Below are 22,916 nucleotides of genomic sequence, written 5' to 3'. Positions count from 1 at the left end.
ATTCTGGCGCAAAACGAACCTAGAGGTTAATAACAGATGCGTACCCACTCTGTCGTTCTCTGGGACATGTTTTCATGCTAATCGAATGTGTTTGTAGCTTGAAACAAGCTAGCGCGGACCGCTGATTAGCTTACAACGCTAGTATTCGGGGCACAGGGAAAGTAAAAACAAATCGCTATTTATACCACTAAAAAGGATCAAAATATCACCACACTTCAACGGTAGCATAATGAGGGTCCCTAAATGTTAACCGAAGCATTGAGAACTTTGTGGTGATATTTTGAGCCTTTTCAGTGGTATAAATTTCCCTGTGCCCCGAATACTAGCATTGTAAGCTAATCAGCGGTCCGCGCTAGCTTGTTTCAAGCTACAAACACATTCGATTAGCATGAAAACATGTCCCAGAGAACGACAGAGTGGGTACACATCTCTTATTAACCCCTAGGTTCGTTTTGCGCCAGAATTGTCCTTTAAGTTGTTTTTCATAGCGTTTCGTTCGTGTAACTGAAGAACTAAAGAAACAGTGTGTGACCATTAACCTATTTACAGGGGACATTGGTATATGTATGTATTATCAACCCAATCTGTTTGATTGATTGAAACTACGATGTAGTTTTTATTATTGAAAACGAAATATCTACAAATAAAATGCTCTAATGCTTTTTAATTAACGAGTGAGTGTGATCTGATCTGAGAATAGGATGGTAAACCACCCCCTTGCTTGTTGGTAACAAAGTCTGCATATTACAGAAATTGTAGCAGCAGCAATAAGCAAGCTCTTAGTGGTCTGTCACTTAATAAAGGTGCTACAACAATTTTGGATGTAGTGTGGTAAAGTGTAAAGTATCTGGTACTGTTATTATTGTTCAGGCTGTTCATATGAACCATTCGTATATAAAGCTACGAAAAATAATGCACTGCAATTCGTATGCCATATTTATTACTGTATGCACCACATTGACTGCCGCTATATAAGACTGCAAAGACCTGCGATAGGAGGAGGTTGGAGTGGATGGTTGGGTCCTAAAACACAGGTTAAAGTTAAAGTTAAGTGAAAAACACAAGACGTTTACCCAGGAAACGGGTTTCCCTGGGAGTACTACTTACAGTAAGGAAAACATAACTGCAACGGCCACTGAAATGCCTGTCCCCTCATAGTGCCCTGTACCAGGCTCACAGTCACATTTTTGTTGGCTAAACTTAACTGTCACGTGACCGTCCGGCGTTCGTCCTAGTTTTGTAGGATATCATACAAATTGTTGTGCATAAGTTTTCATAAAATATTATACGAACCCGTTCATGACAATACGTTGTATTGTTATAGGGTAATCAATATACTCAAAATGGTTATTAAGTTACTACTTTTTGTGTTCTTAGTGCATGACGATGAAGAATGATAGTAACTCAACAACTGCTGTGTTCAACTACTAAGTTACCAAGCATCTGTCTGTGTTTCTACTGAGCAGTCATGTTTTTCATCTGTATAACACAAGCCTAAAGCTGACACAGCAGCAATATAACATACAGTACAATACATATTTACAACCAGCTTGGGAAAATGAATCACACTTGATATTATACATAATGAACACACATACATTATGAACAATGATATGTGCCATCTTCAAATCTACAGAAGCAGAGGTGCAGTTATTGAAAACAATCATTCTCAGACAGAAGGGTGTCGATTACAAACAGTCAGATAGCATGATCACTGACACAGACACTTGTTGATCACAGGGAAGCAATAAAAACAGAACACAGTAATGGAAATATTGAAACACTCACGCAGCTCTACCAGAAGGTGTGATCACAGAGGAGCTGTCATGTTGTTTTGGACAATTCACACAGAAGAATGACATAATGACACCAGAAGAAGACAGGGTTAGACAGCAGAAAAACAAGGATGAGAGAAGGGTAATGGGAGGATTTAAAAATTGTAACAGAGAGGTAATAACTCACAGTGAGTTAACGCTGCAGATGGATGAGCTGCTAGAGTGCGCGTTACCTCGACTGCGTGTTAGAAAACTGCACATGCACAAAACAAAAAAGGGGAAGGGGAACACCGTATAGGATGAAGTCAGAAAAAATAGCCAGAACACAAGGCTGAGACTGAACCAGAAAGGAAATGTCACACAAATGGACCATCAGGGAGATTTTGACTGCCATAGTGACAGTTTATTCATTACATATTATTTATGCTAAAATGAGCAAGATAAATACCATTAAAGCCCAGATATAAAAGCGTAGGGTTATACTGAACACAAAATACAAAAAGCAAATTGAATTTTACGGATATTTGTAGAGGTAAAGCTGCTCTGGATACAAGAACAATATCAAGGGTGAAGCTTTAAAATATTAGTCTTAATATTGAGGTCTGTACCAAAAACTCAGTAGTGCTGCAGCTCAATTGCAGCAGCTAGAAATGTTTGTGTGGTGACACAAAGTATATTGTGCTGCTATTGGCAATCATGTTAAATCCATGAATTTGGTCAAGTCTACTCATGAGGGATCAGGTGAGCTTTGCATGTTTTGATTAAAAACAATGTAATCAGTGTAATCACATTATAGTTTTACTGATGGCAAAATGGCCTGTGGTTTCTGTATGTAAGACCATTTTTTTATTTACATGTAACTGGCCCCACTTAAAGTGCAATGGTCTCAGTTGTGGTTTGAATTGGGGCACAACTTTCACAGCCTAGTTGTCTAGTAGCTCTTGCATTTGGTTTAGATTAGGTAAACAAAATCAAAACCATGAAAAACTTGCAGGACTTAAAGCTACATTCATATTTTTTTGTAGACCACTTGTAGGCAACCTGATAAAGTTGTTACAGTAAATGTGTTGCCTATTTACACATTCAGCAAACAAGGAACAACATTAGCATTCAACTGGAATGGGTTTATATAAGTATAATATTCACTGTCCTTTTGTCAAGAAAGGTTGATGAGAGTGGAGTTTGTTGACTGTAAAACTAAAATAAGCTAAAATATGCTTAAAAGCTCCATAGGGCTGAGGGCGACTGCATAGCTGAGTCGGTAATTATCTGTGATTTTGTCACTACGAGTGACTACTTTTACATTACACATAGTCATTTAATCTATTATTTATTTAAAAGTATTGATTAGTGCAACTTTAAAGACCAGAATGAAAGAAGATAATACCACTGCCATTTATATTAATTGTCTTTTGATCAAATGTCCCTCCTTCACAGTCTAAATAAACAAAGTCACAAACTAATACAATTTTAAGTCATTGTAAGTCTAAGGATATATTTTGAAGCATCCTGCAATGCTAATAAATTAAAATGTACTTAAACTCTGCATGTCCATTGTGTGTATAAGCCAGCACCTCAAGATTAAAGGTGTATATTATTTTTGCCATGCAGCTTTGCCACATAGGGTATGTACCATGTGCTCAGTTTTTAAACAGTGAATAAGTCTTTTTGACGCTACTCGATGAGGATCAACACCACCAATGAGATTATTTACGACTCCAGAGCAGTACTCTTAAGATCTTTGTTACACAAACTCTATGTATACAAATGAGCCTTAACATGCATAATAACACAGTTTGTTACAGAACACCAAACAGCATACAAAGCAGTATATTTAGAGGAATGGTAAAGAAGAGTTAACAACAATGCAATGTAGATTGTTCTGTATATAAAATATTTTAAACAAGAATAAAGCAATATATATATATATATATATATAAGTTCTATCTATAACTATCAGTTCATATTTTAGTATACACTAGGGGTGGGAATCACAGGGTACCTCACGATATGATACACGATACATGGCTCACGATACCGATAATATCACAATACAGCAATTCTGCGATAATCAATATATCGCCTATCTACTATATCGGTCTAAATCTAAATACAAAACGCCCGTGAAAAGGTTAAGTGCATGTTTTCTCTCTTTATTCACTGCAAGTTTCAAACAAGTCCAAACTGTTAGAAAACAGCACAATTCTGCAGCACTAGTTTTTCAGTCTGTAAATTAAAATTACAGAACCATAGAGCAACTATGGATCCAGACTTTGGACTTAAACGTGGCTGGGGCATCTGTTATTAGCCTCAAACTGCTGTCCGCTATCACGTTGAAAACCTCTTCCTCTTCGGCTAGGTAACTTAGGTTCAAGTTTCCCTCATTCATGTGTTGAGCGACACTTGGAGCAGAGAAATCTATTTAGAGCGCCTTATTTTATTAATTAAAATATAGATATTTGGCGCCTGCGTATCGATTCTCATATCGCACGAAGAAGGATAACGATATATTGTCATATCGATATTTTGTCCCACCCCTAGTATACGTATCATATACTGCCTGGGGAATCTACAGTAAGTCCATAATAAGCCTTGTGAATGGTTAGACTGAATTACAAAACAGCTGTCTTTGCTTGTTCTGTAAAGCTTTTTGTTAAATATCTGTCTATCCCAATATCATACATAGTATATGTGTGGTTTTTAGTGCCCATTCTGCCAACATGTCAAAAATATAATGGGATATCAAGGACATACTGGCTGTAAAATATATATAACTCTATTTGTGAGTAGTATTCTGTCAGTGGATGTTATAATTTGTAGTCCATGTAGTCAGATACAGTAGAGGTTATTTAGGAAACAGAAAACAGGGATCTGTCTTGTGAAGAAAAGAATGTGTGTAGGTGAGGAGATTAACATTGACTTTCACTCGGACATAGACTCTGAGGAGGTTAATCAACATTATGCTTTGGGATAGCAAATAGCAAATATCTTCTGGCATAGCAACCCAAGAGCTGAATCAAACAGAGACCATGCATCATGTATCAACGAAAGAAAATTCTGACTAGGTTGTGTATGTTTGTTTAAATACAGACAGAGAAACAGCGAGGGCTTACATACATATTCTACATATTTAGGCTATAAGTAGAATGTAAATCTTTTTAGCTATAGCCATGGATTGCCCCTCAAACAAAAAAACTAATTTTGGACACTGAATAATAGGGCAGGATGGAGAGAATTACATTTTAAAATTCTGTATATGTGCATCCTGCATGTATCGACAAAACAGCAAACTGGTCTTTCGCAAGGGCAGTACAACAGCAAAAGTACACCAAATTCCCATGTGTCTTAAGCCAGAACAGACATTAGAAGAGATTGACTTACGCTGTGATGGACATGTTAGTGGCTGACATGGGGCTGACCTCCTTTACCTCCATGGCCTTCTGGAGTGCGATCTTCTTATTGATGGCCACCTCTTGCTCCTCTTCATCCTGGACAGTATGTGCAAAAAAAAAAAAAAACACACACACACACACACACACACACACACACACACACACACACACACACACACAGTACATACATACATACACATATATGATGAGTTTATCTGTGGAGTACAGTACAGTTACAGTATTGTTTAGGGGTGGCACGCTTGTCTCGGTGCGTCGCACGGTTCGACACATGCGCAATGTAGCCTCGTGCCTGTCAGGTGCCCGTATGTGACCTCAGACAGTGTGTTTCCCTTTCGTGCGAAAGAAGAGGTGTGGACAAGTTACCAACAAAACGTACAGTGAAAGACCGTGCAAAACATTTTAGACCGTCCTGTATACATTTTAACATCAATGTACGCTGCGTTTTTTTCACTCTAAAACCGCTGAAGCGGCTGCTGTTTCAATCCTTTCGGCTCTCTGCAGCGGGCGGGGCTGCTCAGTTCCCCCCGCGACTGACGCACGCACACACACACAATCACACACGGTGGATGCAGGAAAAAACGGAGATGAGACGTACAGGATGACCTAAATTGAGGACAGCTACGCTCGTTATTGTAAGTGCAATGATAAGTTAAAGTCCAATAACTACTTTATCAAACCGTATAAATGTGTCCCAGCCCAGGCCAGGACAGGAAATTAACTAACAATGTAAAGATCAACAAGCCACTGACAGACATGTTCAAATTTGATTGATTCATAAATTATTATTTTTTGTCTTACATCCACCAGCCATTTTCATTATATACCAACATTTGCAGCATCCTGAGCCTTTTTGGTAAGGTTACTAGGAAAACTCAGCCTAGAGTAATTTTATTCTCCCCAAAACAAGTTTCCTTTTTATTTTTAAAGAACTATACAAAATACTTTGGACCGTAGCTCGTCTAGGACTGCGTCCAAATCCAGTGCAGCCTCTCAACTGCAGCTTTTTCTTAATACTAATGGTATAGCTGATGCGTGGCGTTTTCAAAATCCTACAGCTAGAAGTTACTCCTTCTTTTCTCCGGTCCACGGAACATATTCCCGCATAGACTATTTCTTTTTGGATAAAAGCCTTCTTTCACTAATAAGAAAGTGTGAATATCAAGCTATAATTATTTCAAATCACGCCCCTTTGTTGATGACTCTATGTATACCAATTTTTCATGCCAACTATCACCCCTGGAGTCTTAATACTTTACTACTTTCAGATGAAGACTTCATTAACTTTATTTCTTCTGAAATAATTTTTTCCTCGAACATAACCAGACCCCAGGAATGTCTCCTTTAACAGTGTGGGAATCCATGAAGGTGTACTTGAGGGGACAAATAATATCATATAGCACACAGCAAAGAAAACGTCACAATATGAAACTTGAACAGCTAACAAATGATATTCTCAAATTAGATACTACACTTGCTGTCACCCCATCCAATGATTTATTCAAACTGCGATTAACTCTTCAAACAGAGTTCAACCTGCTATCAACAAGACACATTGAAAACCTAATAAATAAATCACAGAGTAAAGCATACAAATGTGGTGAAAAGACAGGGAAGATTCTTGCCCATCAGCTCCACCAGAAAACCGTGGATAGGACTATAGCTGAGATAAATGATGATGAATGAATGAATCGGACACTAAGCAAATAGATCATTCTGAGATTAATTCATGTTTCCATAGATTTTACTTATAAACGTCCCCACAATTGATAACAGAACTGCATCCGAACTAGACAAACCATTTTCTGTAGAGGAACTTATTAATGCAATCAAGTCCATGCAAACTGGAAAATCCCCAGGACCCGATGGGTTCCCGAGTGAATTAAAAAATTTAAAATATTTGCGGACCAGCTTTCTCCTATTCTGCTCTCTGTATTTGAGGAGTCACATGCCACTGGTTCCCTTCCTCTGACTATGCGACAAGCGGTCATATCTCTTATTCCTAAAAAAGATAAAAACCTTCTGGATTGCAGCTCATTCCGTCCAATTTCACTCTTAAATGTAGACAGTAAAATCCTTTCTAAAATGCTGGCCTGCCGCTTAGAGGCGGTCTTGCCCTCAATTGCAGCCGACGATCAAACAGGCTTTATTAAAGGTCGTCACTCTTTTTTTAACATTAGACGCCTATTTAATATTCTTTATGGTCCCACTCCACCTGACATTCCAGAAATATTACTATCACTGGACGCTGAGAAGGTGTTTGATCGAGTGGAGTGGGATTATCTCTTCTATACTCTCAAACAATTTGTCTTTGGTGAAAAAATCATCTCCTGGATTAAAATTCTGTATTCTTCTCCATTAGCAGCTGTCCGAACAAACAACAACCTCTCTTCTTACTTCCCTCTCCATCGTGGCACCCGACAGGGCTGTCCACTGTCGCCCCTCCTATTCGCTATTGCGATTGAGCCATTGGCTTTAGCGTTACGTGGTGAAGCTAATATAAAGGAAATACGGAGATATGACTCGGATAATAACGTGTCCCTGTATGCTGATGATATGCTTTTATATCTGTCCCATCCTTTAACTAGTCTACCAAATGCCCTGAACCTGCTTGAGGAATTCGGCAAAATATCGGGGTACAAAATTAACCTACAAAAGTGTGAAATTATGCCACTGAACGCAGCAGCTAAGAAAATTAACTTTGGTTTATTCCCACTTAAAGTCAGTCCACAGAAATGTAAATACTTAGGAATCTGGATAACGCATGCCTTTAAAGATATATTCAAAGCTAATTTTTCACCACTATTAACCCACCTTAAGCGAGATTTGGAACGTTGGAGTTTACACCCCCTGTCACTAGGAGGCAGAATTAACATAATTAAAATGAATGTTTTGCCAAAATTTCTTTATATATTTCAATGCATTCCCCTACACTTATCTAAATCCTTTTTCATGTCAGTGGACAATTTGGTGTCGGGATTTATATGGAATAAGAAAAACCCTTGAATACGGAAAAGGCTCTTACAACAGCATCGTCAACATGGAGGATTATCCCTCCCTAACTTCCAGTTTTATTATTGGGCTGCCAACATTAGATCTATGCTGTTTTGGAAAGATTCCCCATCTGGTGATACTACCCCCGAGTGGTTACGAATGGAAAACTCCTCTTGTCTTCATACTTCTTTACACTCATTATTCTGCTCAAAACTTCCTCTTTTGGAATCTATATCTAAAGTCACCATTAATCCAATTGTGAAACACTCTTTTAGAATTCTGACGCAGTTCAGACAAGCTTTTTCTTTCAGGGATCTGCCCACTGCTCCTATAATAAAAAATCACCAGTTCATGCCATCAATTATAGACAATGCTTTTCATGAATGGGCTAATAGAGGAGTTGCCACAATAGAGAACCTATTCATTGATGATACTTTTGCATCCTTTGATCAATTAACGCTTAAATTTAACATTCCTAATTCTCATTTTCTTTAGATTTTTGCAGCTCCGTAGTTTTATATCAACATCATTTATTCACTTCCCATCCCAGCCACCCAACTCCCTCTTAAATTCCATTCTGGAGCTTAATTCAGGTTCTAGAAGGACTATTGGGAAAATATACTCCTTACTAAATACATATAATTTGGAATCTTTGACGTCATTAAAGACTCAATGGGGGAGCGAATTGGGGTTCGAACTTCCTGAGGAGGTCTGGGAAAGAGCCTTAGATAGAATTCATTCCTCTTCAATCTGCTTACGACACACAGTTCTCCAGTTCAAGGTTATGCATCGCCTTCACTGGTCTAAAGTAAGGCTAGCAAAGTTCACACCGAGCATCAATCCTATTTGTGATCGGTGTAGGCAAATGCCAGCCACCCTCTCACATATGTTCTGGTTTTGTTCAAAACTAGATCATTTCTGGCAGTCAATATTTGTTTGAGACGTTTGTTTGAGACGTTGTTTGAGACGATGTTCTACAAGTAACTACAGGACTTTCTGCCATCACTGCCATATTTGGAATAACTCCACAAGACACTCACCTTAACCTCCAGGCAAAGAATATGATAGCTTTTGCATCTCTCATAGCTAGGCAGTTAATACTCTTTAAATGGAAGGAGAAACTTCCTCCAACCTTTAACATGTGGATCAATGACATTCTACATCATTTGGTATTAGAGAAGATTCGCTATTCTACAAGTGGATGTATTAAAAAATGTTATGCTACATGGAAACCTTTTTTAAGTTATATAGAGAAATTAGATGTCACTAATATTGATGTTTCGTATGACTGATCCTGTATTCTGTATAATTTGAAACCCATAAGGACCATTTTTGATTACTTATTGATTTTATATTTATTTATTTATTTTTATTATTATTTATTTTTTTCTTTTTGATGTATTATTTTTATTTACTTATGTATCATACTGTTTTGTTTTAATTAATATATATATATATATATATATATATATATATATATATATATTGTGTGTACATTTTGATTGTAATTTTGATACTTAAGTGACGCATGTAATATAAGTGGTTGCATACAAGTTCAATCAATACTAGGCTGTTGAATGGTACAGTAATGTTGCAGGAACGGGGCTCTGTTGGAGCAAAGGGGTTTATACTTAATAATATTTCTGTTCACCTATGCTTCTGAATTTATGTGCTTTGTACACTATCTCTCTATGTATAAATATCAATAAAAAAGACTTGGAGCAAAAAAAAAAGAAGACGTTTAACGTATTCTGACTTATTCAAAAGACAGAGCTTTAAGAGTTCCTCTCTTTTTCTTTTAAAGGATACAATTTTTGTAAGAGCTACACTGAAGTTGGCAGTTTGATAAATGCAAGTTATTTCAATTGATATTCTGTAATATTTCAATCTTTGTATGCTAAAAAGGCACATAAGTTCCTGTAGATGGCAATACATATTCTCTTTTTTTTGCCAAATGAATGAAAAGCTTGTTGAAATCATCAATGTCTTCCCTCTTGCTGTATCAAAATCTCACCTAGCTTTCCTCAGAGATGGTCCCAATGATGTGCTTACTATAATGTATCCTACATTGTGGATAATTAAGCTAAATATCATATGCTGAAGTATATTTCTGGAGTGTTAAAGATTAAAAGAAAAAATAACAAGAACCATACAGAACCGAAAACCGTGACCCTAAAACCGTGATACGAACCGAACCATGGGTTTTGTGAACTGTGCCACCCCTAGTATTGTTGGTGATCCACCAGCCAATTCGATTCCCAAATGTCCTCCTGCTAATTCTCACATTTAACTAAACGGCAGAGAGAACAACAACTTTATTTAAAACAGGCTTATATTTGAGACAGCCCTTTATTTCTAATTGTACAGGTTTACCAGGTATAAATACACTAGTATAATATGCATTTCCACTGCACTCATTCCATCAGTACAACAAGAGAGTACACTAGTCACTACGCTACTGCTCTCAGTTTCTTTCTTTACTGACTTACTAATTATTTCCACTCACTTCCACTTTCCTGTTTTGGATTGCTGTTAAGCTACTGTCAATGCTTAACACTTACTGCACAAATTACTGCACAAATGTTTCACATTAAAAGTCTTCCAGCAGTTCAATGGGCTTGATCTCTTCCTATCCTGGTAGTCTTTTAGAGAAGAGAAACTCAGAGCAGCAGAGTGGTGAGAGTGATGATGTTGTAAGACCAAATTCTCATTGGTCGGACAATCGCTACATGTCCATCAAAGCATTTATTTCCAGCTGAAAATGCTAGGCGTTCATCTGGAAACACCCAGTTCGGAGTGCTTTGGAGGCACAGCATTTTTTCAACTGAGGCACCTTTAGTGTGGCTGCTATGATACAGAATATCCGCGGAAGGAAAAATGTCGGCAGTCAGCAACATATGGGTCGGCACAAGGCCCTTTGCTCTGGATGAAGGGTATGCTGAAGCACGTAGGTAGGGAGGACAGATATATAACTGTCTGCGGTGTTTGTAGCATTGTGTGAATATGCGGCGCTTCCACTGGAAAAAAAGGCTTTGATAGACACACAAAGCTACCAGGTAGAGTGCACTCAGTGTACTGTGACAATTAAATTAATATAGAGATAACATGCAGATGTTTGTTTTTTTTCCCATCAACCAATCAATTGGTTGAGGAGTAGGTCGAATTTCAGTCGACCAAGATTTTCTTTGTTTGAATACAGCCCTAGTGGGCTTTATTTGTTTTTGCTGGCTAAGACTACTACTTGAGACTTTGTCATTAGGAGCACTTTTAGGGATCAAACTCAATTTATTCACTTACTCACTGGCATTTGCAAATGGACAAGACATGTAAACATGAACTTCTTAAAGAAGTGGCTCACATAGTGGGTAGCAGGCTCTCCTTTAGCGGTGAGATATTACAGAGCTGCAAATGATCTTGCCAGTTCATTATGATGAGTTACTGATCTGGCATTACATCAGTCATACTACAACAGTACCATCTTCCAGAGTGGACAGTATTACGAAACCAGTAAAACAAGGTACCCTCATTTAAGACAGTATGATACTGTCTTAAAAAAATGGGGGGATAAAAGGCCATGTGCATGTGGGATTTGATTTAAGGTAAAATACTTTTATTGGTGGATGCTGGTGGTGCCACTGCCTATATGTCCTACTGTAATCTGCTATAAAGCCAGGATGTCTCAACCTATAAAGAAATTCTGTACCTTAGTGAGCTCCTGGGCATTTGCGAGGTTGTCAACAGCAATGGCCAAGAACACGTTGAGGAGTGTGTCTGGTTATGTGTGGTCTCAGGAAAAGATCAAATGATTGATAAAAACATAATCAATAACTACAATTGTAGTTGTTCATCAAATCAATAAAACATTCTTTCAAAGTGCGATAAGGCTGCCTGACAGCCACAAAGGATGAAGCGATTCGATCAGGGAAGGATACAGTTTCCAAAGAGAGTGAGAACAATGAAATAAATGGAGGAGAACATCCCCCTGTGAACGCCCCCCTGTGATTCGATCCCATGGTACATGACTGCGTTCCAGTCTTCCCCAGTTAGGATCTGTGGGGGAGACACAAGCTCAGGTTACTGAGTCCAGTTCAGTGCTACAAGCAGAGGAGGGGGGCATGATGTAGTTGACCTTTACCTGGAAGACAGTGAGAATTGCTGCTGGGAATGTGTCAAAGTTGGTTGTTGGCGTTTCATCTTCAAAATTAAATCTACAGGGAGAAAACAAGCAGTCTTTGAATGTAATCAAGCTCAAAAGCCACAACACAGGCACAGTCCCTCCTGCCTGAGGATGGAGCAGCTTATCGTCCTCTCCATTAGGCTGCTGCACATTATTCCAGCAAAATATATGCCTATTACATTTGAGTTGTCTGTCTCTGTGACCTTATGGCTGACTGTTTATTCTTCTCAAATGGATGAGTTGTGCTAACGCTGACATTTTGTATCTGTGTCCGTCTACTGGGACCTAATTACATCTCCCCCCAATGTTAAGAATGCAGATAGAGGAGGTTGGAATGATAGCAGAATGTGTCTTGTGCCTTCTTAAAAATCCATGGCAGCTTTTCTTTAGTCTGGATCTCATTAAAAGACAACCAAAAAAAGCAGAAACAGAAGACTGTATTTGTTTCAGGAGCCTGTGAAATTTGTTTATATTTTCATCTAATTCAGTTGGGAGTTTTCCTCCCAGATATTAGATTATTGACCCCTTTAATTACCATTGGTTTTACACTTGATTGTTAATTTACAGTATGCAAAGAGATGTTGATAACCCTTTTGACATTTTGCAGTTTTAACATCTTTTATCAATACTTTTCAACATTTCTAAGCCTACATAGAAATGTTATCAATTGGCCTGTCAGTGGTACTACTGATAGAGTTATAATTTTTTAAACATTCAATGTAATTTGAATTTGTTTTGCCTATAGATCCACAGGTTTTCAACACACAATAAATATCTGTATATGACTGGATGGAAGAGAGTGTCTGTGTTCCTGGGAATAAATATAAAATAAAATAAAACATAAATTGTAAAAAGAAATTCCAAGTTTATCAAATGAATAGATTTTGGTAAAATAGTAGTGTGTTGTTGCCATGAAGACAGTGAGCACAGATAGCCTGGCGTGATTCTGCCTCCGAAATCGCATACTACGCATAGTTTTTTCAAATTTCTTTAGCTTCTGACAGTTCCTGTTTGCACTGTAACCACGGATAATTGAAGATATTACAAGATCCTACTGTACATTTTAAGAGGTTTCTTTTTTATATAATAATAATAATAATGTATGAATTCAATGTATTCAAGCATACGACAATCTTTCGAAGGCTACAATTTTGCTTAACAAAAAATTGAAGTCCCCTATAGAGTGGACATGGGCTGACTTCCATTTCTGAATACACATCCTCTAACAGCATTGCAGTTGGGGAGGACAGATCTTTAGTGTAAGAGGAGTTTTCTATAATTTCTAAGCAGATTTCTGGGCTGCCATCACTGGAGTAAGTTGCATTAATCGCAAGATCATAATATGATGTCTGTGTGTTCAGATTTGACTGAGCAATAACTGAGAAGTTTTATGTGAATTGCGTCAATCAGGTTTGATGGCTTAATTAAAAACCACAGGAACCAACGAGCAGCAGCAGTCAAATTACTCACTGGCCACCAAACAGCTGCATGCCCAGCAGAGCGAAGACCACGATGAAGAGGAAGAGGAGGAACAACAGGCTGATAATAGACTTCATGGAGTTGAGAAGGGATACGACCAGGTTCCTCAAGGAGTTCCAGTACCTACACACACACACACAGACAAATGAATATATAAATAAACATTACGGAATAACCAGTGTTCTTAGCACACAGGCAGACAATTTTTTTATGACTCACTTGGTGACTTTGAAGATCCTGAGCAGTCTCAGAGCCCGCAGGACACTGATCCCAAATGAGGCCCCAGGTTTGATGGCAGCCCAGATCACCTCAAAAATACTGCCAATAATCACCTGTGAACACAGTTTTCATTTCCAAACACTCCAAATACTGTTGTATACTATGTTATTCTGGCCATAATCAAACACGCTTTCCTCAAGTACCAGTCCTGAATCATTTAAATAACTTTACAAATGCTCACACTCTAAAAACTAATGTGGATTGATTGAAATCAGGACGACTTACCCCAAAGTCAAAACAGTTGAATGAGGAGTGGAAGTAATTCTGGGGTCCGAGGCCATACATTTTCATGGACATCTCTGCCAGAAACAGGCCCAGGAATACAAACTCGGCCAGGTCTGTCCAGGGACAATAAGAAAATACACAGATCAATGCCCTGGGTTTAAAAGGGCCTCCCTTGTGAATTCTACAATTCAATAGTGCAGCTAATGCTGCCTGTTCAGCTACGCCCACAACAAATAAGACACAGAAAGAGTCTATATATTGTTTGGAAATAATGCAGTATACTCCCATGATGGAGTATGTGAGATGCATGTTTGCTCACGTGTGTTTGTGAAATGTACAATGGTACTTGTGTGATTTATGTTTGCACATCTGCCTAGGCAGTTTTCCCTGTAACCTATCTACTGCATTTCTCGACACCAAGATGTTTAAACATGAATTAGAGTGGCACTTACAGAGAAAACAGGTGCATGCAATATTAGTATTCAGGCAAGGTTAGGTTATAGTTACTTACTTCTACTACTATTACAGTAGGTATTTTCCAATAGTTAGAATGCATAGAGGTTGGTCTAAATCTTAACTTTCTCATGCACGGTAGACTAAAGCTAGTGCTGTGAACTTATGTTTGCCTAGGTTTAATACCAACAAGGTAATACTAGGCTTAATATCAACATCAGTATCTACATTTGTACATTTTGTGGTGCCAGGCACAATAAAATAATAAGTCACCATCACAATTTTAACAAGGAGCTCAAATTTTCCAAAATTATAGCTGATATAAAATTACTAACAAGTGAGCTTGTCATACTCTTTAAAATGTATGTGTGTAGGTTTTTTTTGGGGAGTATATATTTATGTATATATTTTAATGATGTCATATTAATAGTTTTGTTGTCACTGGGCTTCTGGACTCCTACCTTTTTGTGTGACTCATATAAACTGAACAAGACATACATGATTTTTTGGTAAAGAGAAAGAAAAGGTGGCACCTCAGTCACATTATGAACCGTAATTATTTGTCTCAAATAGAATGTAAACAAAAATAAAATGCAAACGTGCATAAGGTTTGTTGAGGAGCCACAGTATTTGAGTGGCCAACTTTAAAGCACAACGATTTTGCTAAACAGCGGCCACACCAACCGGATTATCGGTTGTCGGACAGTCTGGCGAGGTCGGTGACTCGAGTCTGTTCGGTGTGTTCCGTGCCGTCGTCAGCCGGAGGAGCCGTCGGCCTTTCATTTTGGCCGATTTGACTTGTTGAATCGGCCAGTGGGCAGTCGGACTCAATGACCAATCTGATTGGTGGAGTAGCGAATCAGTGCACGAGAAAACCGGAGCTGACAACGCCAGTATCTTCTTATTACTAGCCATCGTATTTTCTTCTGTTCAGCGAGTAATGACAACAACGATCCTTCTTGACTACTATCAACACTCTCTGATGAAAACAACGACTGACGACAGCGTGCTCTGTGTTTACTAGGTCTAGAGAGATGTTCCGTCATTTCCGTTGTTCATTTTTTGGGCGACAATACAGATTAGCGCCGCCTGCTGTTATGGAGACATATTGCGTCTCGCGCACGCGCAGAACGTACGCTCAAGTCGGCATCGCTTTGGTGTGTTCCGAGGCACTTTTTTGACCTCGGGGAGCCGACTGATCAGTCCGACTGCCTTTTCTGCCGACGGTCGGCCGTCGGGTTGGTGTGTCAGAGCCTTAACATAACACAGCAGCACTAGAACAAGTCAGCAAACTGACTGAGTAATGTCAGTTACACAGCAATCTTTATTTGAACAATTGCCATCATAGGCTTTTGTTCGAACTAGGTCAAATAAGGCTGTACTGTTTTTAATTAAGCAAGATTGAGTTTTATTGATTATGAATTCAACGTTTTTATTTCAATTCACTATGGAACAAAGGAACAAATCCTGCGCTCTCCTGCATAGCAAGAGCAGAGTGCGGGATTTGTTCCTTTGTTTCAAGTTGAGGTTATTTTCCAACGCACCTGCACAGAAGAATTTTTGGGTGTGCGAGTTGTTTCTTTAAAAAAAAAAAAAACACTATGAAGTAAAAATCATGTCAGTGGTTGAAGCCACTGGGTGAATACTTTTTAGGGGGATATTCTAATGTATGTATAAATGGTCAAATATAATAATATTGGTAAGATAAATAGTGGCACAATATTGGCATACATGTATTGGTTTACATGAATATTATTCACTTTGTATACAGTACAACTGCTGATGCTCACATAATGCAAAGGTGAGCCATTCAGGCTGGTCATAGTGTACTATGGCTACACACAACGTGTTGAGGCCAACCAGACACAAAACAGTCCAGTAGAAGCTCTGGGACTTGACCAGACGGCGGATGGTGAAGCGAATTCTCTTCTCTTTCCTCCTGAAGTAAGACGAGTTCTCGTTCTTGCTCTTCAAGCTGGCCCGGGTGAACGGCGACCCTGGGGGGGCAGTTGGAGCAAAACATACAAAATGCAATAAAGTTACCAAGTCTTAAAATGAGGTGGTCTTACCAAATCAAGACTGTGTTTGAGTGTAGTTATATTCAACCTGAGCTAGTTTGAAGTTGGCACACCGGTACAATCTAGCCTACAGAGACAGAGCGCATTTAAGTCCCAATTCATCGCTCTTCCTTGACTTATACGTGAAGGTGAACAGAAATGCCTAAAAGCTGCTGTGTGATGGGATGCACTAACAACAGGGTTAAGAACACATAACTACTTTTTGAAAAGCTGCCAAACAGAAAAACTGAGCTTTTATGAAGACAAAAGTGGATACAGGCATGAGTAGTAAAGAATAGGAAGACTGTGGGATCCTGACACTAACCTAACTTTATGTCTAATGTTATGTGTGCAGCAAGCATTTTGTTACCAAGTCAAATATCCAAATGTAGTTTAATAGTTTTAGGTTAACTATATATCTGTAAGTTAAGCTAAAGCATTCTGTACACAGTATGCAACTTGTATTATAGTGGAATGTGGATAAATCAATAAGCTATGCAAGTGCCTTAGCTTGTTAACACATAACTAACATTAGCTTACTAACAGCTTAATTGTCTTCTCTGGTCATGTCTTCATAGGTTGTTAAAATAATCCTTTGGCATACTTAAATCTAATGATTTTAGATAACTACAGGCACTTTGTTAGTGTTAGTTGTATATTGTGGCGCCAATGGTTTTCCCCTCTGGTGGGCGTGGTTTATAGTATGATGCGATGCACTCTGTCTCTATATTTTATAGAGGTGAGTTCCACTGACACAGTAAAGATTATGGAAAGAATCACAAGGACAACTGCACCAAATGTGACATAATGAAATTATACAGTCTCATCAGAAGATTTTTCATATTCTGACGAACTGAAACTGTGATGTAACCAAAGTGAAGCATTTGGCTCTTTTAGATTACAGTGTCATGGTCCTCACCACTCCCTTTAGTCTGTACTATATTAAACCTTCTGTAACTTAAATTAAGTCCAAATGTCAAATGGGTGACTGGATACAATTAGAATGTCATTACTTGCACAGGAAGAAGAGTGGCCACATCATCTCCTGATCTATTTTAATCCAGACATCTGACTCATACTGTATCACCTGAAGACCCATACTAACTCTCTCTCCCTCCCTCCCTCTCTCTCTCTCCATATTATATATATATATATCTATCTATCTATCTATCTGTTGTTAGGTTATTATCACACTACAAAATCCTTTTTTTAATAGACCTTTACAAAGGAACAATGTGTTTTTGGTAATACTGTAAGTCGATAAGGTTATATCAATCTTGTACTTTATTAAATCATTCAATTACCCATGTTTTCCTCATCTGACTATTTCTACAACTGTTTCATAATCAACACCAGATTACTGTAAAATTATTTTTCATTTCTTATTATTAGTATGCAGGTGTTATTGTCTCATTGAGTTCCTGCAGTAATGCTGTAAAGATCAACCTCAGAGGTCCCCAGCTGATCAGCAGGACCAAAAAAAACAACATGTGTAAAATATACAGTATATTCCTTTAACCTTTGGTTTTATATATGGAATGCTGAATCATTTTACTTCTTCAGACCTCTAAAAACTTATAAAAGAAGGAAGAGGAAATCAGTCTCCAGTTGCTCTTCCAGCCATCAAGACAATTTAGTGCTTTAGTACTGATGTTGTTTCATGAACGAATATTCTTTAGAACAAGTGAAAAGTAAACGTCTGAAAACTTTTGTTTGTAACAATCGATGAAATTAATAGAAAAGTCTATTTTCTGAACATATTTTTAATGTTCTTGTCAGTGGTGGCTTATCTATAGAGGGCGCTGGGGCGCGATGGGGCGCGATTAAAAATTCCAGAAATATAAATGTATACAAAAATGATATAAAAATGAAATAAAAATGAAAAATTTAGAGCAACACATCAACCAAGCTGCTCGCAGCGTGAACAGTGAAGCATTTTGTGTGTTGCCTTCAACATACAATGCCAACACAGTTTGAAGGCTGGACTGTATGGGGACTTGCAGTAAATAATATGGCAGATGTTGTGTCTCAGGTCTTTTTCTCACCAGCAGATGAGATGTCAGTGAAGTGGTCTTCGCCTTCCTCTGCATTGATGAGGTCATTCTTACTCTTTTTGGTCCTTTTCAGCACTGCAAATTCAATATGGAAAACAATTAATCACACAGGTCATAAGGCAGCTACTCTGATTTAACCAAGATTCATGATGCTTTTGTTGAAGTTTAATAAGGAAGACACTTTCTCTCACAATTTCTCTTTTATTCAGTTTAGCTTATTATTTTTTGGGGGCATTTTGGCCTTTGATTGATAGGACGGTTGTAGACTGGAAAGGGGGGAGAGAGGGGTAGACATGCAGCAAAGGACCGCAGGTCGGAATCGAACCCTGGGCTGCTGTGGTAAGGACTGAATCTTGGTATATAGCGTGCATGCTCTACCGGATGAGCTACCAGAGCACCCCAATTTCTCTTTTATTCAGCTTGTAGGGAATATATAATTACTCTTCCCCACGCTGCCCTGTGGCAGTCTTTATTCAAAACACGTTTCTATAATTTCTGCTTTTAGCACAGTTTCAAATTTCGTTTCACTTACAAGTTTCACATGTAGCCGACTAGTTCACTATACTGTTCAGTTCATATACTGTATGGCTATGGAAATTGGATGGAGGTTTTAATAGGGATGAAACGATCTTTAGATTTTGGACGATGGTCAACAAAACCTGTGAACCTGTGATAGACATTTGCTACTACTGGCATTTTATGTTTTTTATAAACATAATCATCAGTTGCAACCTAGTCTCGCTTTGCCAGACCATCCACATGCTGCGGAGCGGAGGAGGGTCTGGCTACTCCACATAGCATTCTGGGATGGGAGAAAAACGTGCGTGAGAAAACTCAGATTGGACAGATAGTCTAGCTAGCTGTCTCAATTTACCCTGCAGAGATCTGAGGAGCAGTTAACCGTAGTCCTCATAAATCACTCAGCAAAATCAATAACCCCACTCTCACCATCGACGGCACCATTGTCTCCCCATCTCCCCAGGCCCGTAACCTTCGTGTGATCTTTGACTCCACCCTCTCCCTTGAGCCCCACATCCGTCATGTCATTAAAACCTCCTTCTTTCACCTCCGCAACATCGCCAAAATCAGACCCTCTCTCACCCTCATTGAGCAACAAACAGAGGCCTCCGATTCCAGCTAACATGTATGTGTCAGTTATAAAGTATCTGTGTTGTAAAGATACCATGTGCTATAATGAACTATAGTACTGCCAACTCTTCCACATTTCCTAGCTCACTGTTTTATAACAACACAGTTCAGTTTTGCTGTTGAGATCTATTAAAAATGTCAAAACTACAGAAAAGAATAGAGCTTTAAAATTGTGTGAAGGGCCCTTGCACTCCTACGCTGCTTCTGAACTCCAGTGAGCCTCACTCTCTGTTCTATATTATAATCTCATTACCCTTCCACCCTGGCACCCATAATCACTGTGACTGTTACCCTGAGTGAGGCTACAGATGAGAGGCAGCATGGCCTTGATAAGAAGAGAACACACACACACACACACACACACACACACACACACACACACACACACACACACGTCAGCCATATACTGATTACACAGTAGAAGCTGGTGGTAGGTCTAACAGTATGGAGTAAGCCAGTTACCCATACAGACATAAGTATAATCTACTAACACAGCGTAGTTTCAAAACGTGTCATTTGAACATGATTATATATAAAATATTTCAAACACTGGTTCTTTTTAATTGTTATACATAAAATATTACAGTATATGTTATTGTTATAAAACGGGTAGCTCAAATCAAGCAATCTGATTGGTTCATAGCTGTGATATAAAAACCACATATAATGGCTATGGTTCGAATTCCTTTGCACAAAAAGTATCAGTCCGCGTATGAGGTCAAAACGGTACACTAACAAACTGATAGCTGGTGCCACGGAGGGAAATCGTTCATCTGCACACACACTGCCATATAACAGAGCTGGTTTAAAATGGGCCTAGTATCCTTTAGGTGTATGCTATATTTGGAATATTTACACTCCCTTCAAAGCCACCAGACTCCATTGATAAAAACAGCAATTTTACCTCGCAGAAAATGGTTGTTGCTGATCTACCGCTGCCTTCATCGGTTAGTTGTTAGTTGCCTACTGCTGCAACAATGCCCCTTAGTTGTGATATAATCACAACATACCACAGCCTGTCGTGAGCTATTGCTTAAACATACTGTAGGTTGATGTATATTGTAAGTATATAATGTGGATATATCCATATATAGTAATACAATACTAGTGAAGTGCATGAAAAGGAGCATGGGGTTAAAAAGATTAACACTAGAGTGATGATGGGAGCTAAGTGATCTTGAGCTGCACAGGGGAGAACTAAAGTAAAGCTTTTGTCAGAGCAGACATTTTGAATTGTCATCGTAGGAAAGACACAGGCGGTAATAACATGAACGATGGCTCTGTTCTATTCAAGTGGAGTATATACCCTAATCTATCTGATTTTCTTGAACTGCATATTTAGCAGTTCATTAACAATTAAACTTTTTTTACCAAGTGGAAGATATTGTAGCTGTCAGAAATTCAATATATTTCTGACTTGAAATTATAACTAGAAAGCAGATGTAAATGGTTTTTCCCCACTTTGCTGCTCTAGTGGTCAGAACCATAAAACAGACCATAGACAACAATAGTGGACAAAGCAGCAGTGATGTCACCCACTGTTACGGTTTCAATGGCACTGCACTAAGAGGGTTATCCCCATGTTCCCTCCGCCCTAATTTAAATTTTTTTAAAGTGCCCATATTATGAAAAAATCACTTTTTCTGAGATTTGGGGTTATTTTGTGTCTCTGGTGCTTCCACACGCATACAAACTTGAAGAAAAAAAACATCCATGCTGTTTTGAGTGAGGGCTTTTTACGTCACTAGCCGAAACGAGGTGGCTAACCGTAGCATGCTAGCGCTAGCATGCTAGCTCGTTCTGAATGGCAAAACACTGCTACAACACACACTAGTTCACCATAATCTACAAAAGAACTAATTACATGTCCCTATTCTGCAGGTATTCCACGCAAAGTTGGAAGCGTGCACTCGTTTAGAAGAAGTCTCTCGGCTAATCCTGCCTTGTACTACTGAAGTTGTAGAAACAAACAGCTAGCTAGATGATGTGATCCTTACTACTGCGCATGTGTGACTGCCAACAAAGATGTTACAACAGTGAGAGGGCTCACTCTCAAGCTAAAACAGAGACCTGAACACACAGGGTGAAAAGAGGAGCTGCAGCAATATGCAGTACAACAAAAATATGGTGTTTTCTGAAAATTAAACCATGTAAACCTATTCTGGTACAACCTCAAAATACAATTATGAACCTGAAAATGAGCATAATATGGCCACTTTAACCTTTATTTATCCAGGTGAGTCGATTGAGAACAATTTCTCATTTGCAACAACGACCTGTCACATTCACACAGTTATACAGTCATACCTAGAAGCTGCCCAGTACAACCACAGTCTGATGCTGGCCACGGAGCAGCTCAGTTGGGGTTGGAGGAGGAGGGAGGGACAAGATTTTATCCTGACGGTCTGGGGATTGAACCAGCAACCTTTCAGTCCCAATCTCGCTTCTTTAACCTTTAGGCCACCACTGACAAAGCCATATCCAATGTAGGCCCTCTGTTTTCTCAGCCCTATGTTCCCAAATTAGGCCATGTTTTCCCTCATTTCAATAAAATTTCTGCTGCATCAAAATTAGGCCCTATGTTTCCAGAGCCCAAATAATGTGTGAAAGGGGCTTAAGAATAGCTGATAAATGTCTGTCGAATATCCAACTTAAACCGCCTGGTTTAATGGGATATATGTCAGACTTTTGTGCAGTCGGAATAATGGGACGTCGGAATTAGGGCAGTCCCCCTTTGGATTGTAATCTCGCTGCACAATTTTAGGAAATTGTGTTTGTTGGTAAAGCACAGTTAAGGCTCAATTCTGCTCAACATCTAATGGGGATACAGATGGAGCCTATTGAACACTCAGCGTTCATTTTGT

At 38.7% G+C, this 22,916-nt stretch overlaps 1 protein-coding gene across 1 annotated transcript in view; it reads right to left on the bottom strand.

Moving 5' to 3' along the window:
* cacna1ba (calcium channel, voltage-dependent, N type, alpha 1B subunit, a) overlaps positions 1–22,916 on the bottom strand; it is a 178,858-nt gene that overhangs the window by 85,508 nt on the left and 70,434 nt on the right. The window contains 9 exon segments of the mRNA XM_078249618.1: positions 5,157–5,263; positions 11,883–11,950; positions 12,112–12,229; positions 12,315–12,387; positions 13,827–13,958; positions 14,055–14,167; positions 14,340–14,452; positions 16,583–16,801; positions 18,898–18,978. Coding sequence (XP_078105744.1) covers positions 5,157–5,263; positions 11,883–11,950; positions 12,112–12,229; positions 12,315–12,387; positions 13,827–13,958; positions 14,055–14,167; positions 14,340–14,452; positions 16,583–16,801; positions 18,898–18,978 — 1,024 coding nt within the window.

This window comes from Sander vitreus, chromosome 5 (assembly GCF_031162955.1).
Source record: "Sander vitreus isolate 19-12246 chromosome 5, sanVit1, whole genome shotgun sequence".
NCBI classification, from domain to species: Eukaryota; Metazoa; Chordata; class Actinopteri; order Perciformes; family Percidae; genus Sander; species Sander vitreus.
Note: the sequence above shows the minus strand (reverse complement) of the source record. Positions and strands in the feature narration are given on the sequence as shown.